Source organism: Monodon monoceros, unplaced genomic scaffold (assembly GCF_005190385.1).
Source record: "Monodon monoceros isolate NGI ecotype Baffin Bay Population unplaced genomic scaffold, NGI_Narwhal_1 Super_Scaffold_14, whole genome shotgun sequence".
Taxonomy (NCBI): Eukaryota; Metazoa; Chordata; class Mammalia; order Artiodactyla; family Monodontidae; genus Monodon; species Monodon monoceros.
The window spans coordinates 48666088-48690674 of NW_021703770.1; the positions used below are offsets into that span (position 1 = coordinate 48666088).

The window sequence follows — 24587 nt, forward strand, 5'->3', positions numbered from 1 at the left end:
GAACTGCCTTTATTTGCCTGTTAGGCACTTCAGGGATTTTATATCCGTCTTTCACCTGTCCTGTCACTGAAAGTGCATTGACAGGACACCAAAGGCATCAGAACTTACTAGGATTTCTCCTGATAGACATTAGAATTTAAATTAATTATTTAAAGAAATTGACTTAATATTGTATTTTTTTCAGAAGCCACTGGTTTTTCAACTAAAAACTCAGCTAAAGGTCATAGGTGTTCATGTTTTCTCTTTTGTAAAGTGTTTATTAGCAATATCACATCTTTATCTTATGATTCCATGATGTGGGGCAGGGCAAGTTGATTATAGTATTAGTTCAAGTTGATTTGAAAAGGGACAGAAATACATAGTGGTAATCTACTTTTTATAAAAAGAGCAATCAATTTTAAACACTTATCATTATTCAACTTTGGCAAATTATAGCATTAATATATTTTTTCTTTTTATGGTTTTTCTCCTCAGTGGAATTTAGTACTATTAAGAACTCTGAAATAAGAAAGACAAATTGTCCAAGCTATAACATTAATTTCCTCCCCTAAACTTGCCAAGTCATTAAGTACTGGGAAACAACTATTAATAAAAGACCAAACTGTATACCTCAGTAAATATTCATTCACTTAAGCCAATATTAACACAGTATATTTCACACTTCACTCAAATTTTTTGTGTGATTTGAATTTGAAAATTATTGTTATTCTTACATACCAGGCTAATTACAGAAGTACTATCAAATAATGAATACTTATATACACACAAATATACATACATATTTATATGTGTGTATGTATAAATAATATTGTCTGCCAATATGCTTTTAGAGAGAATGTGCAATTGTGATTCTGGTTATGCTTGCCAGTGAATTATATACAAATCTTGTTTAGATTTATATTTCACTAAAATAGCACTAAAGTTAATTTTTGTGAATTGAGCCTTTAAATACATAGAACTATATGAAGCATACACAGAATTGATCAGTCTGTTGCCTTTCTGTGCTAATAAGTTTATTTAACATAATTTGAGAATTAATACATCCATAATGTATTTCAAATAATTATTTTACTAGATAGTCCTTACGAAAGGGTAGTTTTCATTTTGTCTGCAAGTAGCTGACTTTGGCAATTTGCTTTTTATAAACATCCTTTCATTACTGATTTATTCCAATGTAAGAAAAAACATCATTAGATTTTTCAGTATCTGGGGATTTCTGAGGGATAGAAACATGAATACAGTCTATGTTTTGGTGCCTCAACCCCCAAAACAATATTAATTTAAATTATAAAGCAAGACAAATTATGGCTGACATGGAAACTGGAAGAGCATCCATATATACCTAAGACCCCATGTCCTCTGAAAGAAGGTGTAGGCATGGAATTGGAGTATTTGAACATACAGTGGCAAGGAAAGAAGCCAAGTATATAGGGGTTCAAAATAGGGCTTGTTTGCCTCTGCCAGAAGGCTGGAATGTTATTGTGCCCTGGGTGGGTGGGGAAAGAGGAGAGAGATTCAGTAGAGTGATGAAAGGGACTATACCTAGCACCTTGCAATGTATAGTCCTTGGAGAGCCTGAGAGTCCCGTTGACACCAGAGGCATTCCCTGAGGGGAAATGCACTGTTGAGTGGACATCTATCTCAGTCTATACCTGAGAACAAGGAAATTCTCACATGTCAAAAGAGAGGTCCAAGATAGCTACTAGTCAATTTGATAAGAAATCACATTGGCTTTTAGCCCCTCACTTACTGAGAGACAAAAATAGCTTGAGGTGCACAGATGTTGAGGAATTCTCCAAGAAAGAAAGTGATTTACAGAGTAAATTGTAGGAGGGAGATGTAGGAGGCAAATAACTGGACTAAGTGGATACTGAGGATGTAAAACCAATGTTAGAAAATGTTAATAAAAATGCCATGGCCTTAACACTTAAACAGAAGCAATTTCAAACAAGGATTTCTAGAAATTAAAAGCTTGATTTCTGAATAAAAATGTGTTAGTAGTAAAATTGCTAAAAAGCAAATTTGGGAGAGCAAAAGTTGAAAGAAACTATCTCACAATAAAGAGGAAAAATAGAAAAAAAAAAAAAAAGAACAGTAAAAAACAAAGAGGACAGAAGTTGGAGTCCAAATATGTCAAAAGGAAAAGATACATGGAAAAATTTTCCACTGATTACACATAAGAAAGACTTGATTGTTTGTAGAATAACAAATAGAACAAGCAATCCTAAAATTTGTATGGAACCACAAATTGGCCCTGAATAACTAAATCAATTTTAAGAAAGAAGAGCAAGGCTGAAGACATCATGCTCCCTAATTTCAAACTATATTCCAAAGCTATAATATTCAAAACAAAATAGTATTGGCATGACAACAGACATGTAGATCAATGAATAGAATAGACAGCCCAGAAATAAACCCATGCATATATGGTCAATTAATTTATGACAAAAGAGCAAAGAATGTACAATGGGGAAAGAACAGTCTCTTCAAAAAATGGTGTTGGGAAAATTGGACAAGCTCGTGCAAAAGAATGAAACTGGACCATAATCTTATACCACACACAAAAAATAACTCTAAATGGATTAAAGACTTGAATGTAAGACTTAAAACCATAAAGCTCCTAGAAGAAAATGTAGGCAGTAACCTCCTTGACATAGGTCTTGGCAATGATTTTTTGAATATGACACCAAAAGCAAAAGCAACAAAAGAAAAATAAACAAATGGGGCTACATCAAATTTAAAAGCTTCTGTACAGCAAAGGAAACTATCAACAAAATGAAAAGGCAACCTACTAAATGGGAGAAAATAATTGTAAATCATATCTGATAAGGGGCCAATATGCAAAATATACAAAGAACTCATATAACTCAATAGCAAAAAAATAATCTGATCAAAAAGTGGGGAGGATCTGAACAGACATTTTTCCAAAAAAGGCATACATATGGTCAACAGGTAGATGAAAAGATGCTCAACATCATTAATCATCAGGTAAATGCAAATCAAAACCACAGTGAAATATCACTTTATATCTGTTAGGATGGTTATTATCAAAAAGACAAGAGATAAATGTTGAGGAACATGTGGAGAAAAAAGCGACTGTCGTGAACTGCTAGTGGGAATTAAATTGGTGTAGCCACTATGGAAAATAGTATGGAGGCTCCTGAAAAAAAATCGAAGTTCAAAAAAATTGTACCTTAGCCCAAAGACATTCAATTTATAGTGATTAATGCAGTCACAGAAGATATAGCAGTATCCATATCTCTGATGACCCCAGCTTTCTTAGTCAGTCAGACTCACTTATAGTGAGCTCTCCCAGACCTGCTCTAATGCCTTCTGTCTCAAGTCTTGGCATCTGTCCCTATCATCTTTTATCTACTAGTTCTATAGCAGATTTCATATTTTCTCTTTTCTGTAGTAGGTCTGAAATTACTTTACTTCTATGGATTTACTAACATTTTATCCATAAACTCAGATATGAGCTGAGTATCCTCATGTCCATTTGGAAGATGAGAAAATGTAGTTTTACAGAGTGTAAAATCCAGCCATCAATCCACAGCACTACTTGACTCAAAAGCTAGTTTGTCCAACTCCCAGACCACATTCTTAATGGAAATAGTTTGCTTCTGAGTAATTTTGATTACTCTGTTTTTGAAGCTGAACGAATCATTTTGGGAAAGATTTCTGTCTTTCATCTCATTTTATGGATTGATCCTTTTATATTTCACTGAGTTTCTGGCAGGCAATCTCTCCCTGTGTCTGTGAGGAATTGATACGGATGTTAACTTTGTTTATGTCTTACGCTTGCCCCTCACGACAAAGATCTCTTTTTTAAAAGGCTGGAGGAGCTTAAAGATGGCAGAAGAGTAAGACGGAAGATCACCTTCCTCCCCACACATACATCAGAAATACATCTACATGTGGAACAACTCCTACAGAACACCTACTGAATGCTGGCAGAAGACCTCAGACCTCCGAAAAGGCAAGAAACTCCCCACGTACCTGGGTAGGGCAAAAGTAAAAAGAATAAACAGAGTCAAAAGAATAGGGACAGGACCTGCACCAGTGGGAGGGAGCTGTGAAGGAGGAAAGGTTTCCACACACTAGGAAGCCCCTTCGCAGGTGGAGACTGCGGGGTGCGGAGGAGGGAGCTTCGAAGCCACGGAGGAGAGCGGCGCAACAGGGGTGCAGAGGGCAAAGTGGAGAGATTCCCGCACAGAGGATCGGTGCCGACCAGCACTCACCAGCCCAACAGGCTTGTATGCTTACCCGCCGGGGTGGGCGGGGTCTGCGAGCTGAGGCTCGGGCTTCGGTCGGATAGCAGGGAGAGGACTGGCGGCGTGAACACAGCCTGAAGGGGCTAGTGCACCACGGCTAGCCGGGAGGGAGTCCGGGAAAAAGTCTGGAGCTGCCGAAGAGACAAGAGACTTTTTCTTATTTCTTTGTTTCCTGGTGCGTGAGGAGAGGGGATTAAGAGCACTGCTTAAAGGAACTCCAGTGACTGGCGTGAGCCGCAGCTATCAGCGCAGGCCACAGAGATGGGCTTGAGACAATAAGGCTGCTGCTGTCGCCACCAAGAAGCCTGTGTGTGAGCACAGGTCACTATCCACACCTCGCCTCCCGGGAGCCTGTGCAGACCGTCACTGCCAGGGTCCTGTGATCCAGGGACAACTTCCCCAGGAGAACGCACAGCGCGCCTCAGGCTGGTGCAACGTCACGCTGGCCTCTGCTGCCGCAGGCTCGCCCCGCACTCCGTTCCCCTCCCTCCCCCAGGCCTGAGTGAGCCAGAGCCCCCGAATCAACTGCTCCTTTAACCCCGTCCTGTCTGAGCGAAGAAGAGACTCCCTAAGGCGACCTACACGCAGAGGCAGGTCCAAATCCAAAGCTGAACCCCGGAAGCTGTGCTAACAAAGAAGAGAAAGGGAAATCTCTCCCAGCAGCCTCAGGAGCAGCGGGTTAAATCTCCACAATCAACTTGATGTGCCCTGCATCTGTGAAATACCTGAATGGACAATGAATCATCCCAAATTGAGGAGGGGGACTTTGGAGGCAATGATATATATATATATATATATATATATATATATATATATATATATATATTTCCCCATTTCTCTTTTTGTGAGTGTGTATGTGTATGCTTTTGTGTGTGATATTGTGTGTATAGCTTTGCTTGTACTGTTTGTCCTAGGGTTCTGTCTGTCCATTTTTTTATTACTTAAAAAAATGTTTTTCTTAATAATTATTCTTTATTTTAATAAATTTATTTTATTTTATCTTCTTTCTTTCTTTTTTTCCTCCCTTTTACCCTGAGCCATGTGGAGGACAGGCTCTTGGGGTGTCAGCTAGGTGTCAGGGCTGTGCCACTGAAGTGGGTGAGCCAAGTTCAGGACACTGGTCCACAAGAGACCTCCCAGTTCCATGTAAGATCAAATGGCAAAAATCTTCCAGAGATCTCCACCTCAACACCAAGACGCAGTCCAAATAAACAACAACCAAGCTACAGTGCAGGACACCCTATGCCAAACAACTATCAAGACAGGAACACACCCCATCAATTAGCATATAGGCTGCCTAAAATCATAATAAGGCCACAGACACCCCAAAACACACCACCAGATGTGGACCTGCCCACTAGAAAGACAAGATCCAGCTTCATCCACCAGAACACAGGCACTAGTCCCCTTCAGCAGGAAGCCTACACAACCCACTGAACCAACCTTAGCCACTGGGGACAGACACCAAAAACAATGAAAACTACGAACCTGCAGCCTGCAAAAAGGAGACCCCAAAAACAGTAAGTTAAGCAAAATGAGAAGACAGATAATCACACAGCAGATGAAGGAGCAAGGCAAAAACCCACCAGACCTAACAAATGAAGAGGAAATAGGCAGTCTGCCTGAAAAAGAATACATAATAATGACAGTAAAGATAATCCAAAATCTTGGAAATAGAATGGAGAAAATACAAGGGAAGTTTAACAAGGACTTAAAAGAACTAAAGAGGAAACAAACAGTGATGAAGAACACAAAAAATGAAATTAAAAATTCTCTAGAAGTGGTCAATAGCAGAATAACTGAGGCAGAAGAACAGATAAGAGACCTGGAATATAAAATAGTGAAAATAAATACTGCAGAGCAGAATAAAGAAAAAAGCATGAAAAGAAGAGAGGACAGTCTCAGAGACCTCTGGGGCAATATTAAATGCACCAACATTCGAAATATAAGGGTCCCAGAAGAAGAAGAGAAAAAGAAAGGGACTGAGAAAATATTTGAAGAGATTACAGTTGAAAACTTCCCTAATATGGGAAAGGAAATAGTTAATCAAGTCCAGGAAGCACAGAGAGTCCCATACAGGATAAATCCAAGGAGAAACACACCAAGACACATATTAATCAAAAATTTAATACAAAGAACAAATATTAAAAGCAGTAAGGGAAAAACAACAAGTAACACATAAGGGAATCCCTGTAAGGATAACAGCTGATCTTTCAGCAGAAACTCTGCAAGCCAGAAGGGAGTGGCAAGATATATTTAAAGTGACGAAAGAGAAAAACCTACAACCAAGATTACTCTACCCAGCAAGGATCTCATTCAGATTTGACAGAGCAATTAAAATCTTTACAGACAAGCAAAAGCTAAGAGAATTCAGCACCACCAAACCAGCTTTACAACAAATGCTACAGGAACTTCTCTAGGCAGGAAACACAAAAGAAAGAAAAGATCTACAATAATGAACCCAAAACAATTAAGAAAATGGGAATAGGAACGTACATATCAAAAATTACCTTAAATGTAAATGGATTAAATGCTCCAACCAAAAGACATAGACTGGCTGAATGGATACAAAAACAAGACCTGTATATATGCTGTCTACAAGAGACCCACTTCAGACCTAGGGACACATACAGACTGAAAGCTAGGGGATGGAAAAATATATTCCATGCAAATGGAAATCAGTAGAAAGCTGGAGTAGCAATTCTCATATCAGACAAAATAGACTTTAAAATAAACACTATTACAAGAGACAAAAAAGGACACTACATAATGATCAAGGGATCAGTCCAAGAAGAAGATATAACAATTGTAAATATTTATGCACCCAACATAGGAGCACCTCAATACATAAGGCAAATACTAATAGCCATAAAAGGAGAAATCGACAGTAACACATTCATAGTAAGGGACTTTAACACCCCACTTTCACCAATGGACAGATCATCCAAAATGAAAATAAATAAGGAAACACAAGCTTTAAATGATACATTAAACAAGATGGACTTAATTGATATTTATAGGACAATCCATCCAAAAACAACAGAATACAATTTCTTCTCAAGTGCTCATGGAATATTCTCCAGTATAGATCATATCTTGGGTCACAAATCAAGCCTTGGTAAATTTATGAAAATTGAAATCATATCAAGTATCTTTTGTGATCACAACGCTATGAGAGTAGATATCAATTACAGGAAAAAATCTGTAAAAAATACAAACACATGGAGGCTAAACAACAAACTACTTAGTAACCAATAGATCAATTAATAACTCAAAGATGAAATCAAAAAATACCTAGAAACAAATGACAATGAAAACAGAATGACCCAAAATCTATGGGATGCAGTAAAAGCAGTTCTCAGAGGGAAGTTTATAGCTCTACAAGCCTGCTTTAAGAAACAAGAAACATCTCAAATAAACAACCTAACCTTAAACTTAAGGGAATTAGAGAAAGAAGAACAAACCCCCCCCAAAGTTAGCAGAAGGAAAGAAATCAAAAAGATCAAATCAGAAATAAATGAAAATGAAATGAAGGAAATGATAGCAAAGATCAATAAAACTAAAAGCTGGTTCTTTGAGAAGATAAACAAAATTGATAAACCATTAGCCAGACTTATCAAGAAAAAAAAGGAGAAGACTTAAATCAATAGACCTGGAAATGAAAAAGGAGAAGTAACACCTGACACTGCAGAAATACAAAGGATCATGAGAGATTACTACAAGCAACTATGTGCCAATAAAATGGACAACCTGGAAGAAATGCACAAATTCTTAGACACGCACATACTTCCGAGACTGAACCAGGAAGAAAGAGAAAATATGAACTCACCAAACACAAGCACTGAAATTGAACCTGTGATAAAAAAAACTTCCAACAAAGAAAAGCCCAGGACCAGATGGCTTCACAGGCGAATTCTATCAAACATTTAGAGAAAGAGATAACACCTATCCTTCTAAAACTCTTCCAAAATACAGCAGAGGGAGGAAGACTCCCAAACTCATTCTACTAGGCCACCATCAGTCTGATACCAAAACGAGACAAAGATGTCATGAAGAAAGAAAGCTACAGGCCAATATCACTGATGAACATAAATGCAAAAATCCTGAACAAAATACTAGCAAAGAGAATCCAACAGCACATTAAAAAGATCATTCACCATGATCAAGTGGGTTTAACCCAGGAATGCAAGGATTCTTCAGTATATGCAAATCAATCAATGTGATACACCATATTAACATATTGAAGGAGAAAAAACATATGATCATCTCAATAGATGCAGAGAAAGTTTTTGCCAAAATTCAACACCCATTTATGATAAAAACCCTCCAGAAAGTAGGCATAGAAGGAACTTTCCTCAACATAATAAAGGCCATATATGACAAACCCACAGTCAACATCGTCCTCGATGGTGAAAAACTGAAACCATTTCCTCTAAGGTTAGGGACAAGAAAATGTTGCCCACTCTTACCAGTATTATTCAACACAGTTTTGGAAGTTTTAGGCACAGAAATCAGAGAAAAAAAAGAAATAAAAGGATTCTAAACTGGAAAAGAAGGAATAAAGCTGTCACTGTTTGCAGATGACATGATACTCTACATAGAGAAGCGTTAAGATGCTACCAGAAAACTACTAGAGCTAATCAAAGAATTTGGTAAAGTAGAAGGATACAAGATTAATGCACAGAAATCTCTTGCATTCCTATACATTAATGATTAAAAATCTGAAAGAGAAATTAAGAAAACACTATTTACCATTGCAACAAAAAGAATAAAACCCCTAAGAATAATACTACCTAAGGAGACAAAAGACCTCTATGCCGAAAATTATAAGACACTGATGAAAGAAATTAAAGATGATACAAATAGATGGAGAGATATACCATGTTCTTGCATTGGAAGAATCAACATTGTGAAAATGACTATACTACCCAAAGCAATCTACAGATTCAATGCAATCCCTATGAAACTACTACTGGCCTTTTTTCACAGAACTAGAACAAAATATTTCACAATTTGTATGGAAACACAAAAGATCCCGAATAGCCAAAGCAAACTTGAGAAAGAAAATGGAGCTGGAGGAATCAGGCTCCCTGACTTCAGACTATACAAGAAAGCTGCAAGAATCAAGACAGTATGGTACTGGCACAAAAACAGAAATATAGATCAATGGAACAGGACCGAAAGCCCAGAGATAAACCCACGCATAAGGTGACATATGGTCACCTTATCTTTGATAAAGGAGGCAAGAATATACAGTGGAGAAAAGACAGCCTCTTTAATAATTGGTGCTGGGAAAACTGGACAGCTGCATGTAGAAGAATGAAATTAGAACACTCCCTTACACCATACACAAAAATAAACTCAAAATGGATTAAAGACCTAAATATAAGGCCAGACACCATCAAACTCTTAGAGGAAAACAGGAAGAACACTCTATGACATAAATCACAGCAAGATCCTTTTTGACCCACCTCCTAGGGAAATGGAAATAAAAACAAAAATAAACAAATGGGACCTAATGAAAGTACAAAGCTTTAGCACAGCAAAGGAAACCATAAACAAGACGAAAAGACAACCCTCAGAATGGGAGAAAATATTTTCAAATGAAGCAACTGACAAAGGATTAATCTCCAAAACATACCATCAGCTTATGCAGCTCAATATCAAAAAAGCAAACAACCCAATCCAAAAATGGGCAGACCACCTAAATAGGCATTTCTCCAAAGAAGATATACAGGTTGCCAACAAACACATGAAAGAATGCTCAACATCATTAATCGCTGGAGAAATGCAAATCAAAACTACAATGAGATATCATCTCACACCGGTCAGAATGGCCATCATCAAAAAATCTAGAAACAATAAATGCTGGAGAGGGTGTGGAGAAAAGGGAACCCTCTTGCACTGTTGGTGGGAATGTAAACTGATACAGCCACTATGGAGAGCAGTATGGAGCTTCCTTAAAAAATTAAAAATAGAATTACCATACGACCCAGCAACCCCACTACTGGGCATATACCCTGAGAAAACAGTAATTCAAAAAGAGTCATGTACCAAAATGTTCATCGCAGCTCTATTTACAATAGCCAAGACATGGAAGCAACCTAAGCGTCCATCAACAGATGAATGGATAAAGAAGATGTGGCACATATATACAATGGAATATTACTCAGTCTTAAAAATAAATGATATTGAGTTATTTGTATGAGGTGGATGGACCTAGTTACTGTCATACAGAGTGAAGTCAGTTAGGAAGAGAAAAACAAATACCGTATGCTAACACATATATATGGAGTCTAAACAAAACAACAACAACAAAAATGGTCAGAAGAGCCTAGGGGCAAGATGGGAATAAAGATGCAGACCTACTAGAGAGTGGACTTGAGGGTACGGGAAGGGGGAAGGGTAAGCTGGGACAAAGTGAGAGAGTGGCATGGACATATATACACTACCAAACATAAAATAGATAGCTAGTGGGAAGCAGCCACATAGCACAGGGAGATCAGCTCAGTGCTTTGTGATCACCTAGAGGGGTAGAATATTGAGGGTGGGAGGGAGGGAGATGCAAGAGGGAAGAGATATGGGGACATATGTATATGTATAACTGATTCACTTTGTTATAAGGCAGAAACTGACACACCATTGTAAAGCAATTATACTCTAATAAAGATGTTAAAAAAAGAAAAATGAATGATAATTATGTGACATGATAGAGGTGTTAGCTAGAACTCTGATGGTAGTCACATTGCAATGTATAAATGTATCAAATCAACATGACGTACACCTTAAACTTACACAATATTATATGTCAATTTTGTCTCAATATAAATAGATAAATAAATAAAAAGATAAACTAATTAAAAATAAAAGGCCTGCTAGTTAAACCTAATATTCAACCTGTTTTCCTTTGTTCTCCATTTCCAAATATTTTTCACATTTCTGCTCTCCATTCAATAAGTTAAGTATACTTCCTCTTCATTAAATTCACACATTATATTTATGTGCTTTGGTTGGTTTCACTTAATATAAGAACCACGTGTATGTTTAGTTTAACCAATTATTTCTTTATACTCTAATTGTGAAATATAACATTAACATGGGGGAATTGTTTAATATATATTTAAAATTTAACAAATATTACTAAAAGCAATGCCTGTGAATCTCCACTGAGGGAAATACAGAGAATGTTAGCAGTGCCCTGCCATGTTGAGTGCTCTGTCTCAGATACCACACATTACGCCACCTCCAAGAAGATCCCTGCCCCCTCAAAAAAAGATTAGAACCTTCATTTTCAAAAGGTTCATAAAGTCCAAAGGAAAATTAATAAAAGATATACTTCTAGATACATCTTGCTGAGATTTCTGAGTTGAGATAAAGAAAATACTAACAAGGGATAGAGAATGATACAAACATCAGTATTTAAGTAGAATACTAGAAGTGGTTAAGATGTTAGGATATTGTACATCGGATACTAAGAGAAAAAGAAATATAGTTAACTAATTTAGACCAAGTCAAAATATGCATATGTGGGGAAAAATAAAGACTTCTGTAGGCATGCATAGATTCAGAAATTATATTATCCATTTACCCGAAGTAATTATTTTAGAGGCAACCTAAAACCTAAGAATTAAAGGAGAATGGATATAACTAAAAAAACTTACAAAATTTTAAATTAAGTCCTAATGTGTAGTAATGACAACAGACACTTGGAGTGGTCAAAGAAGCACTAAGTACAGAGTATATGAGAAAGAAAAGATATAAAATACATAAATATTTTACAGAAGCTGGAAACTAAAACTCTAACATTTATGTATAAAACTTGAGCTTCTATAGCAGAGAAGGGTGGTGGAGGAGGAGGTAAGGCGGTTTGGGAGTGATGAAATAGAAGCTTTCTAAAGTTCATGTCTTGGCAAAGGAGATCAGAATATACAATGGAGCAAAGACAGCCTCTTAAATAAGTGGTGCCTGGAAAACTGTACAGCTACATGTAAAAGAATGAAATGGAATTAGAACACTCCCTAACACCATACACAAACATAAACTCAAAATGGATTAAAGACCTAACTGTAAGGCCAGACTCTATAAAACTCTTAGAGGAAAACATGAGCAGAACAGTCTTTGACATAAATCACAGGAAGATCTTTTTTGACCCACCACCTTGAGTAATGGGAATAAAAACAAAAATAAACAAATGGGACCTAATTAAACTTAAAAGGAAACAATGAACAAGATGAAAAGACAACCCTCAGAATGGGAGAAAATATTTGCAAATGAAGCAACTAACAAAGTATTAATCTCCAAAATATACAAGCAACTCATGCAGCCCAATATCAAAAAAAACAAACAACCCAATCAAAAAATGGGTGAAAGACCTAAATAGACATTTCTCCAAAGAAGACATACAGATGGCCAACAAATGCATGAAAAGATGTTCAAAGTCACTAATTATTAGAGAAATGCAAATCAAAACTAAAATGAGATATCACCTCACACCAGTCAGAATGGCCATGATTACAAATGTACCTACAATGAATGCTGGAGAGGATGTAGAGAAAAGGGAATCCTCTTGCACTGTTGGTGGGAATGTAAATTGATATAGCCACTATGGAGAACAGTATGGAGGTTCCTTAGACAACTGAAAGTAGAACTACCATGTGACCCAGCAATCCCACTACTGGGCATATACCCTGAGAAAACCATAATTCAAAAGGATACATGCACCCCAATATTCATAGCAGCACTATTTACAATATCCAGGAAATGGAGGCAACCTAAATGTCCATCAACAGAGGAATGGATAAAGATGTGGTACATATATACAATGGAATATTACTCAGCCATAAAAAGGAACGAAATTAGGTCATTTGTAGAGATGTGGATGGACCTAGAGACTGTCATACAGATTGAAGTGAGTCAGAGAGAGAAAAACAAATGTTGTATATTAACGCATATATATGGAATATGAAAAAATTGGTATAGACAATCTTATTTACAAAGCAGATATAGAGACATATGTAGAGAACAAACATACAGATACCAAGGGGGAATGGGGGGATGAATTGGGAGATTCGGATTGACATATATACACTATTGATACTATGTATAAAATAGATAACTAATGAGAACCTACTGTATAGCACAGGGAACTCTACTCAGTGCTCTCTGGTGACTTAAATGGGATGAAAATCCAAAAAAAGAGGGGATATATATATACACGTATAGCTGATTCACTTTGCTGTACAGTAGAAACTAACACAACATTTTAAAGCAACTATACTCCAATAAATTTTTTTTTAAAAGTAAAAAATATAAAGTTTGTGTCTTGGATGGGAGTTAGCATAGCTATTGTTTGATTTTAAGAGAAAAATAGATAAAAAGGTTTTATCTATAAATGTTTAATATATTATAGCCACTAATGAAATGGAGAGGCCTAGTAGAATATACAAATTAAGGCAGTTGAGAGGGAATAGATAGGAATTAAAAGAAAATTCATTAAGCAAGCATAAGGAAAGGAAGAAAAGAGGAAACAATAAGTTAAATACTTGGAATTAGGATGGAAGAAATATAATCCAATACATTTGTTAATATAATAAATGTAAAAGTATTAAATTTCCCTGCAAAAATAAAGACTTTCATATTGATTTCAAAAACAAGATCCAGATATATGTTGTTTTAGGAAATATGCAAAAATAAAGTGACAGTGTTATGGGTTAAAATATTCTACCAAAAGATATGTTGAAGTCCTAATCTCCAGTGCCTGTAAATGTGACCTTATTTGGAAATACATCTTTGCAGATATAATCACAATGAAGTCATTAGGGTGAGTCTTAATCCAATATAGCTAGTGTCTTCATAAGAGAAGGAAAAGAGACACAGACACAAAGACATGGGAGAAGACCATGTGATGATGGAAGCAGAGACTGGAGTGGTACGTCAGTAAACCAAGAAATGCCAAAGATTGCCAGCATACCAGAAGCTGAAAGAAAGGCATGGAGCAAACTGTCCCCTAGAACTTGCAGAGACAGAGCACAGCTCTGCTGACACCTTGATTTCAGACATTCAGCCTCCAAATATCTGTTGTTAAACCATTCAGTTTGTGATAATTTATTACACTTGCCCCAGGAAACTAACGACAAAGAAAGGTGGAGAATAAATGGATATATTAGGGAAATGCAAACCAAAAGAGAGCCTTATCAGTAAAGGATCAAGTAAAGTATCAAACAGAGTAAAATTCTAGGCTAAAGATAGTAAATGAGATATTATATAAATAAAAGCTACGATCCTCCAAGAAGTTATAGAGAGGCAGTGTTGAAAAGGGCACAGACTAAAGAGCCTATACTCTAGACACAGATGCTCTAGAACCAGGCTGTAGTTCCTGGCTCTGTTATTAAATATCTCTGTGACTTTAGGGATATTCCTTAACTTTTCTATGCCTCATTTTCTACACCTATAAAATGGGAATGATAATAATACTTCACTTATAGGCAGTTATGAGAAACAAATGAATTAATATATTTAAATGAATTTATATGCACTAATATATAAAAATACATGTTTAAAACAATAGTTATCATAGAACAAACACCAAAAAAGTTAGCTATAATTTTTCTCCTCTTATTATTATAAAACATCATATAAAAACCATCCAAGCAATGTGGGATATAAAATAAAACTGGAAGAAAAGAAGAACTTTATAAAGTCACTATCTGGTAGAGGACTTTTAAGCAATCACTTTCAGAATTTGACATATCAATTTGCCACCAAAGAACGAATTCTACAGAGGATTGGATGATACAACCAACAAGGTAAAACAAACACATAGTATTATACTAAAAGCAGAAAATATATCCTATTTTCCACTTACAAAATCTCATTATTATGAAACCAAGAGAAATTCTTAATAAGATCCTTAAAAAAGATTTTATAATTCTCATTCTCTCTCCATGACCCAAGAAAACTAGAAATCAAAAATAAAAAGGCCAAATGCAGCTTAAGCATTTGAATATTAAGATATTTATATCAAAATAACCACTGTAAAATACCACTCTTCTCTGCATCACTCTGTTTTATGGCAATCAAGTGGCTGAGTTGTACAAAACTGCTCTTGCCCGAGAAGGGCCACCATCCATTGGTTCTAAACCAGGGTGGTACCATCTCCTTAAGGAAGATTTAGAAATGTATAAGGGTACACATGGTTGTTACAAAGACTGAGGAGTGCTGTTGGCCTTTCAGGTTTGGAGATCAGGGATGCTAAATGTTCTGCAAAGCTTGGGATACTCTTACACAGTGTGGAACTGCCATGGCCAAAATATCAATAACGTTTCCATTGGTAAACATTGTTTTAAAAGTGACTACAGGGCAAAGAATCCACAGGTGCTTAAGATATTTCTATTTGAAATTAAGTTAACACTCCTAGGGTAAAAAAGTCTTCTATAAACCTAGCAGGCAATTCAATGTTCAATTTTCCACAGCAAGAACCAAATTCAAGAAGCTTCTTTGCTTTTGGACAATACTCAGAGAGCATATAAGATTGTTTAGAGATTGTTGCAGAATCTCATTTTCTTTTATTACTAAGACTCAAAAAGGGAATTCACATTTTTTATTTATAGAATAATTAGATAAATGGATAAGTCAGTACATAGGGAACTGTAAATCTATGTAATTTCCTATTTAGGTTATATTAGCTAAGTCAAGTTCTGAGTGCACAAAACTTTGTTACTGGAAACATTAGTGCTTCTGGTAACTACATCTTGCACATCTTGCACATATTTCAAGAGCGTTCTTTCTTAGTATTTCGGATGGCACTAAGACAGAAGGCAATGTTCTAGAGTAGATAGTATATAGGGATGAAAATGAAAAAAACATGAGTTCTAGTGTTGGCCCTACCATTTACTATGTGAACTTCTCTGTGTTTACTCATCAGTGACATTGGAATAACGGTATTTGCCTTATTTGTCTTGAAAGATTGAGATGCAGAGTAACTATGAAATCCCTACAATGGCCTGACAAGCTGCCCTGGAACTCACCCTCCCTCTACCTTATTTCCTGCCTAATTTCCTCTTTCTCCCTCTGCTGCACTGGTTTCTTGTTCCAATGTAAAATCTCTGCACTGACCATTTCCTCTACCCAGACACTCTACCCTTGATAGCTTCAAGCCCACCCTCTCACTCCTTTACTTCCATGAGGTCTCTGCTGAAATGCCACCTTGTCAGAGAGGCAGTCATACACCATCCAATGAAATACAGTGCTCCCAACTTTATTCTACTTTATTCTTTTACATAGTGATGATCGACTGTGTAACACCTCAGATTTTACTTTGCTTCCTCTTGTCTGTCTCTTCTCTGTAGAATGTAATCTCAAGAAATGCAAGAAATTTTGCTATCCTTTCCTTAGGAATAATATTCTACTAATAAATTAGAGTCTTCTGAATCTGTCCATATAAAAATTTGGCAATCTGTTTAGTTGGGAAGTTTGTATCTCTACTTTTTACTAATTAATGTGAAATTATATATTATTTTTTAAGACATTACATGTTTTCAGACACATAATTCTCATGATTTAGAATAGTATGGAAAGTTACCCTTTTAACCTGTCTACTCTGTCTATCTTAATTATCCCAGCACTCAAATATTCAAAGCATGCATTGAATTTGCATATTGTTCCCCTGAAAAGATACTATATTCACTCTATTTTGAAGTGAATTTTTTTTTTCATTAAAAGCAACATGTTATATTTCAAGACTTCAATATGTCACAAGCTAGGTGGGCCAAGAGCATATTATTTGCTCTAATAAAACAGTTTTCTACTGCAGTGTAGTGTAGTGGAAAGCAGAGACCATTTCTTATCCATTTTACATTTCTCTCATATATTGTACACAGCAGATGCTCCATAATCATTGATTAATTTGAGTATAGACATTCATGCAGTGATAAGTATCCCCACCCTTCTTTAAAGAGAAATAAAATAAAGAAGATACTTACATTTAGAGCCTGATGAAGAAGATCCACTGGCAGTAGATTTTGATCCCCCTTTCATGGAAAAGGCTCCTTTCCCCCTGCGAGTTGTTACAGCCACTCTGGGACGCTTCAGCGGAATTACTGCACGGGGAGGTGGAGGCACACGCCCATGGTAATCAAATAACCTTCACAAAATACAAAAGTGGCTGAGAATTGGTTTATGTCTAAGTGTTCTATCAAATGTGTGAGATGATTAAGAGAATGGCCTTGTAAAAAATGTCAATAAATGTTTTTGTTATCATTGTTGTCCTCAAGAAGATTCATTTTTCGCTAGAGAAACAGGATGTTAATATAGTCTATGCTTTCTGGGCATCAGAATCTGACCCTTAATATGAACTCATTTTTAAGGTATGAAAGAACAAAGAGCTTTTCAATATGTTGAAATTATGTCGACCTTCATTCCCAAGTATATTTCTTTTCTTGGTTTAACAGATTTATCCATTTTAGGAACAGAAATATTCCTTTAACACATCAGATACTTATTAACACATAAGTGTGAAAGGAGGAATAGACCATGCAGAATCAGGGACAAAGAAAATTACTGTATGATCAGAAAACAGCTCAGAAGGAAAAAAAATTGGAGTATGTCTAGCTTAAAGAGGGCAGCTATAAGAGACAAATCAATATTGTTCCTTACCTCTCTCTAAGGATTTCCTTAAGTAATGAAAGGCTCAGCTGACTACAGAAAAAAGGAGGCTGAGTTTGAATGAAATGCCCATAGCATGAGGACAAACCTTTGTTGACTAAAGAACTGGTGGGAAATATTTATCAGGAAAACTTTTTTACTATTCTGACTATTGGATAGACATGCAAATTGAGACTAGAGATATTTGTAGTTAGCTATTAAAAAATTCTCTAACAAAAAAGAATACCAGTAAAATTCTTTGAAGTTTCTGCTAAAAAGTGAAAAATGGTATTCACTACAACCAAGGCATTTTCATTAAACAATGAAAGGAATCAAAACTATAAGAATATTTACTCATTTCTATAAATATATAATTAATAGATTCAAAGTTTCATATTATTTATACTGCATACACATAACAAATTTTTGCGTGACTTAGCACATTTGAGCAGTATAAAAGGGTCAGAGAAAAAAATATGAAATATATATTCTATTTGCCAGTGAACCAGAGGTATTATTACTTTGTCCGCTATAAAGAAAATAGTGTTATTGACTTAGAATGATGATTATTATGTAGTTTATTGTGACACCATTATATGGATTACATTCTCATAACTGCTTTAAAACAGCCAATAAAAATAATGTGAAAGACAGAAATGAGAAAACTAGAACAGTTTTAAATTTTAAAATATCTAAAACCTTCTATAATAGGTTATTTCATAAAATTACATCTCATTTACACATACAGATGGAAATGTGATCATCTCTTTTTGGAAAATAGTAAATGAAATATAATAACAAGATACGCTGGTTTCCAAATATTCATTCATAAACAATGAAAACTATGACACTATGGAGAAGAAAAGTTGTATATAAAACACCTTTAAAGCAGAACTTAGTACTAGGATTGTCTTCTACATTAGAGAGCTAAACTGTCCAAAAATGATTTGGAAACATGCTAGGGAAATACTAAGAGATGTCTGGAAAGGAAAATAAATGAAACGAGACAGAGTTAAAGAGAGGTGTCATCCTCTGTGCATAAGCAAAATCCATTAGAGCCAAAGAACTGCCAGCAAATAGCAGGTCATGGATGTCAACACATTATAGTTTACTTCAAAAGATATAGACAGGATGAGGCTGAAAAGGGTTGTGAATCTCATTCATACCACTGAGGGCTGGAAAATCAAAAGGGTCAACTAAGCCTGCCCCTCATTTCAATCACAAAACAAAGTCTACATTACTTATTTATAAGTTGAAATCACAGAGCAACTTAAGTCAGTGAACCAAGATACTAAGGCACTTTTCATGAGCTAAAACACCCAGAGCTATTGAGCGAAAAGAAATATGACAATTGACTGATCTCTCCCAGGGTAGAAGTTGCTGCTTGAGATGAATGGCAAACTCTTTTGGAGGAACAATTTCCCCAGGACTTGAAAATGCAATTTAGCAGGTTCATTAAATAAACTACTCTATACACTGGGTTAAGAAAATTTCTAAAGCACAACTAAAATGTATAATGATGTAAAAATGCTATACTGGAAATGCAGGCCAAGTAAAGTCACCATATTCACTGCTACTTCAATTACAATGCAATTCAATAATATTTTAACTGCAATGTTTATCAATATTTCTATTGCTTCCCCCCAAACAGGGATTACAAAACTTCCAGTGTTGGCCAGGCCTACTCTCCTGTGGAGAAAAGAGAGCTACATTTGTTCACTGTACTTGTGACATACTTTTAGTATAGGATGTACATTTTAGTAAAATGCTCAGTGTGTGTTCTGTTCTTTGTTGTAAATTCCTATAGGAAGTAACCCTTGTTCTCTGAATATTTTGATGTGTTGCTTCAAAGAAACATGACTCCTTTCTCACCATGGAATCAGGTTTTACCAATTTATTCTGTCACTGTGTTGGGAAGATATGCGGCATCAGAACTTAATTTTTGAAAAGTGATATTGTAATATACAAACAAAGCTAAATGGGCATTTCATGTGAGAACATAATTTTAAATTTTAATGGAGTTGGGGTGTTTGTTAATTTTCACTGGGCAAAGTTGAGTTTACCAGAAATAAAAAGAAGGAAGACTGGGTATTGTCCTAAAGCATAAAAACATAACAAGATAAGGATGGGAAGGGGTCAGCTTTCTGGGATTGCAAGATGAGATGTAGGGGCTCTTCTAAATGCAGAAGGAAGTAGGTGAAAGGCAGACTGTGAAGGAGACACAAGCATTGTCTTTCTCAACCGAATCCTGGCTATAGCAAATCAAAGAAAATAGTCCAACAAAAATTGCCATACAATAGAATTAAATGGAATCCAAATCTCCAAGGTCAGTTAAAAGCTTAAAATTTCTTCCTTCCTCTTGTTTTTTTGTTCTTCCACTCCCAGAATTATATTCCCTTTCCTTTTCTGTAATTGTCCTTCATTTTCCCTAATATTATTAGAATACTGTTTTTCCCATAATGTTTACTGGTCAAATAGCTAATGATTTATAATGAAGTCAAACACATAATTCTCCCTTCCCTAAGGTCTATTTTAAAATAAAAACTTTAAAAGACCTACTTTCAATCAGTAAATAACATAAATGTAGTCAGATTTTAATAAAAGCAACAAATTGAGGACGTTTGAGGGTCTATTTTATTGAATAAACATTTCTACTTTTCATGTCCCCATTTCTTGTTTGGAATTTTGTTTTCTTTAATAATATCATTATTTCATGTATAATTTCATTATCAAGCAAAAGCTAAAAACTGGTAAACAATTTTAATATTGATTTACTTGATAAAAATAGACATACCTTGTCTCTAGAAAGAATAAGGATATTAGTTATTTTAATAAGCTGCTCTTTGGACAAAGGCAATTTAATGTTATATTGACATATAAAATGAATATAATTGTGAATTCTTGTTTTTACTGAAAGTTTATTATTATTAAACTTCAACAATAATAAAGCAACATTTACATGTATTTTCAGAAAAAAATACATGGAAAAAAAAAACTACCAATCTCTCACCCTAAAACAACTACTGTCATTCTCTATTTTTCTTTTTTCCACAAGCATCCATATTTTTCACATAACTGAAAACATAATATATGTACAGTCATGTATCCTGGCTAATTCTCTTTGATTTATATTAAAAATGTTTCTCAAGTTTGCTAAATGGTCTTCCTAATGTTTATTTTAATTGCTGTGGTGCATTTTCTCAAGTAGATACACCACAGATTAGTAAATCATTACTTGATTGATGGACTTTTGACTTGATGCCTATTTTTCACTGTCAACCAATGTGATTTTAAAATTCGTGAAAAAAAATGAAAATGTAATATTTGCATATTACACTGAACACTAAAATTTCATTTAGATAAATAGTAATTTAAGAAGCAGTAATTACCTGTTTTCTTCTAAATTTCCCTCATAAAAAAGAGTTTTTCATTTTCCTTATTTATGAACCCAAACTTACAGTCCCTATGTGGTTAAACGCTAACCAAACAATGTAGTCTGGACTTAGGGTTAAATAACTGACCTGCCCATAGCCAAATTCTGACAACAAATTCAGGGCTGTGTTCTCACTGGGGTCTTTTAGCAGATAAATGAAGATCATTAACTCTAGGACCAGAGAAGATTTCCAGCTCTGTCTTGATTCAAACTTGCACCCTTCTGTCTTCAGCATGCTTAACTTCTGATAAAAATAGTCTATAAAACCAAATTAAGGTGCCTATTCATTTTTAAGAAAGGATATATTTGAAATCCACATGAATGATTCTAGCCTATTAGTATATCTGTTTTCTATACTGTTTGAACTACTCAAAATTCTGTTTATAATTTCTACCTGGACTTCAAATAAGCTTTTGGTTACAACTGAATCTGAAAATACTTTTTAGAAGCACACTTCACTTGAGACCAGCCAATGAGTAATTCTCATTTCTGTTTTTTCTCCCTAAACTTTTCCAAGGTTTTCAGTGAAGCCACCCCTGCCAACAACCCACCCCACATCGGGCTCCATCCCCAATCTTGTACAAATGCTTCTTGAACATGCTTTTAAAGGGCTTTCTGAAATTGTCAATGATCTTTTTTTGGTGATATTTTGATCTTAACTTAATCTTTATATTTTGTACAATTTTTCTATCTTTTATATCTTGTATACAGCTTTGGGTAATTAAAAAGTGAATGTAATTAAATAGCAATGGTGAGGTTATAAATCAATAAAATGATTCTCCTATTTAATTCTTACAATTCTGTAATGTGTGTGTTGTTAAGCCATTTTGCCCATGAAGGAAACCTGTGAAAAAAGGATGAGATGACTCCCCCACGTTTAACCAGTCAACACATGCACACCGAGGCCTGAAACTTGCTTCTAACTCCAAATCACATCCTTTGTCAACTGGGCCATGCTACGGTTTCCAATGTTTTAAGTGGAATCCCATTCTATCAGATGGTAATTTAAATTTGCACAATGAAACAGGCGTTGCTTCTTGCTAATACGTTTTTCCAGTATTCATGAATATATACTGTGCTCTATAATCAATGATCTGAGACAAGTGCAGCTTGACACAGTATTTTTCATTAACTTCAACTCTGGTAGCTTCTCTTATGCTAATTTACACAAGGTCAAAATGGATCGAGATCTGAACAATACAGATTTTGAATCACTAATATATATATATATATATATATATAATATGGAAAAGCAGCTCTGGCATTTCTTTTTCTCTGTCAATACACGTTTATTCATTACTGGAGGTTATAAATGGCTCAGTGCCTTTCCTGATACTATTGAAAAAAGGTTGGATTAAAACTGCTAATATCTCAGAAATTGAAAACATTCCTCAGGGGTGTTCAATATAATTTTAGGTATACTCCTCCTTTCACTTTACTTGGAAGAGTATATATATTTATGTTTCATTTTAATAACATGTGATGTTTTTCATGTAGAGTCACACTTGACATTTTAAAAGACAATGCCACTGAATGCTGTAAATTATTGGGCAATTCTTTGTGTAATATAAAAAATGAAAGTTTAGAATAACCACTCAATTCTATTATTTAGTGATACTCTTCATGATCCCTGAAACCATGGATAGACACTAAATTAATTTTTGGAAAAATTACTGCTGGATAAATGTACCAAAACAATCACATTAAGATGGAACTTTGTGTAGAGAAGTTTTCTAAGCTGAAACAGTTTAATGGTTGAAAATCCCCAATTACATTAGAATTCCCAAAACTGGCAGAAATAGGCTAACAATAGGATGTAAATCAATGTCAGTTATTAAGGTATTATCTCTCAGCTTATGTGAGACATTCAGTCACATCTGGGGTTGGGAGTCTGCAAACCACATTTCTGTGGGGTCCAGCTGGCTCCTTGCTAGGCTCAGCCAATTAAGGACCTGAGAAGGAGGCTGGAAGAGGAAGAGAGGACTTGACCCTTCCTGCTTTGCTTCCTGTTTTTGTTTTGGGTCCCTTTTCTTGTCAGCGTTACTCCAGCCTTGTTTCTTAACCCTGGCAGCAAAAATTCATTCCAGTAGTAGCAACTGAATCCAGTTTGAGTAATTTTGCAACATTTGCAGAACAGTCTTCACACTTCCTCAGAGACCCTGGCACCAGTTGGTATTGCCCCCTTAGAGGTCTGGGTTCCAGCCCCACCGGTTCCCCCTCTGGGCTCAGATACAGCAGCAGCAGCTAAGCAGAACCTCCTACTCACATTGTGAGTTGTGCAAATCCCCTTTTCTACAGTGATATTTGATAATCCCATCTTTTCCTCTGTTTCCCCAACCCTAGAGGTGGTAGCTGCTTCCTGTAGTTTGCTAACTCCATCATATCACTGTGGGTTTTACTGTTGTTGTTTATTTGTTTTTGCCTTTTCAGTTCCTTAATACATAGAAAGTTTTTACAAACAATTCTCCTTGTTCAACATAACTGTATGATTTCCGTTTTCCTGACAGAAAACCAAGCAGCATGGAGTAAATGGAAATAACTGAATGGTCTCTCTCTGCAGATAAGAGTGTTCAGCTGCAACTAGAATGTTCTGGGGGGGGGTAGGAGGAGGGAAAACAATGCAAACAGAATGATCCAGAGGTGTCACAATGGACTATTATGGAAGGACAACTGAGCAACCAGTGTATTGCTCAGTCATAGGGACACTGCTACATGAATAACAGTGTAAGAAACATATTCTCCATCACTGTTAATGGTTACTGTTAATGGTTACTAGTAGCTAACATGGATTAAGCACAAAAAACATACCAGGCATAATGCAGGTCATAAAAATATGTTACTTCATTTAATCCTCAAAACAATCTTTTGAGGTAGGCATTAATTTCATGCTCACTTCATAGATGAGACAATAGTTTTTGTGGTATTAAATAAGTTGTCCAAGTTTGCACCACTAGTAAAAAGAGAAAAAAAAATTGACCATAACTACAAGCAGAGAGTAACTAAGGAGGAATTAGTGTGGATAAAACTGTTAACACTGACTTGGTAAGCTTTTTCTCTTCTCCAGCCTCTCCACTCTGTTTTCCTTTCCTGGGGATCTATGTTCACAGGGAACTCCTGACTACCTCTACTAGTGGCAGATGCTTCTGTCTTCCTTAGCCAAGTGAAAAAATGAAACATAAACTAATGAGGGCACAGACTGCTCAGAGAATCTATTAGCAATACACCCATACTGATCTTTG

At 35.7% G+C, this 24587-nt stretch overlaps 1 protein-coding gene across 10 annotated transcripts in view; it reads right to left on the reverse strand.

Moving 5' to 3' along the window:
- RALYL (RALY RNA binding protein like) overlaps positions 1-24587 on the reverse strand; it is an 829152-nt gene that overhangs the window by 94693 nt on the left and 709872 nt on the right. For all 10 annotated transcript variants that reach the window (XM_029223116.1, XM_029223111.1, XM_029223110.1 and 7 more), the window contains one exon: positions 17255-17415. In XM_029223116.1, coding sequence (XP_029078949.1) covers positions 17255-17415 — 161 coding nt within the window. The remainder of the gene's footprint in view (positions 1-17254; positions 17416-24587) is intronic.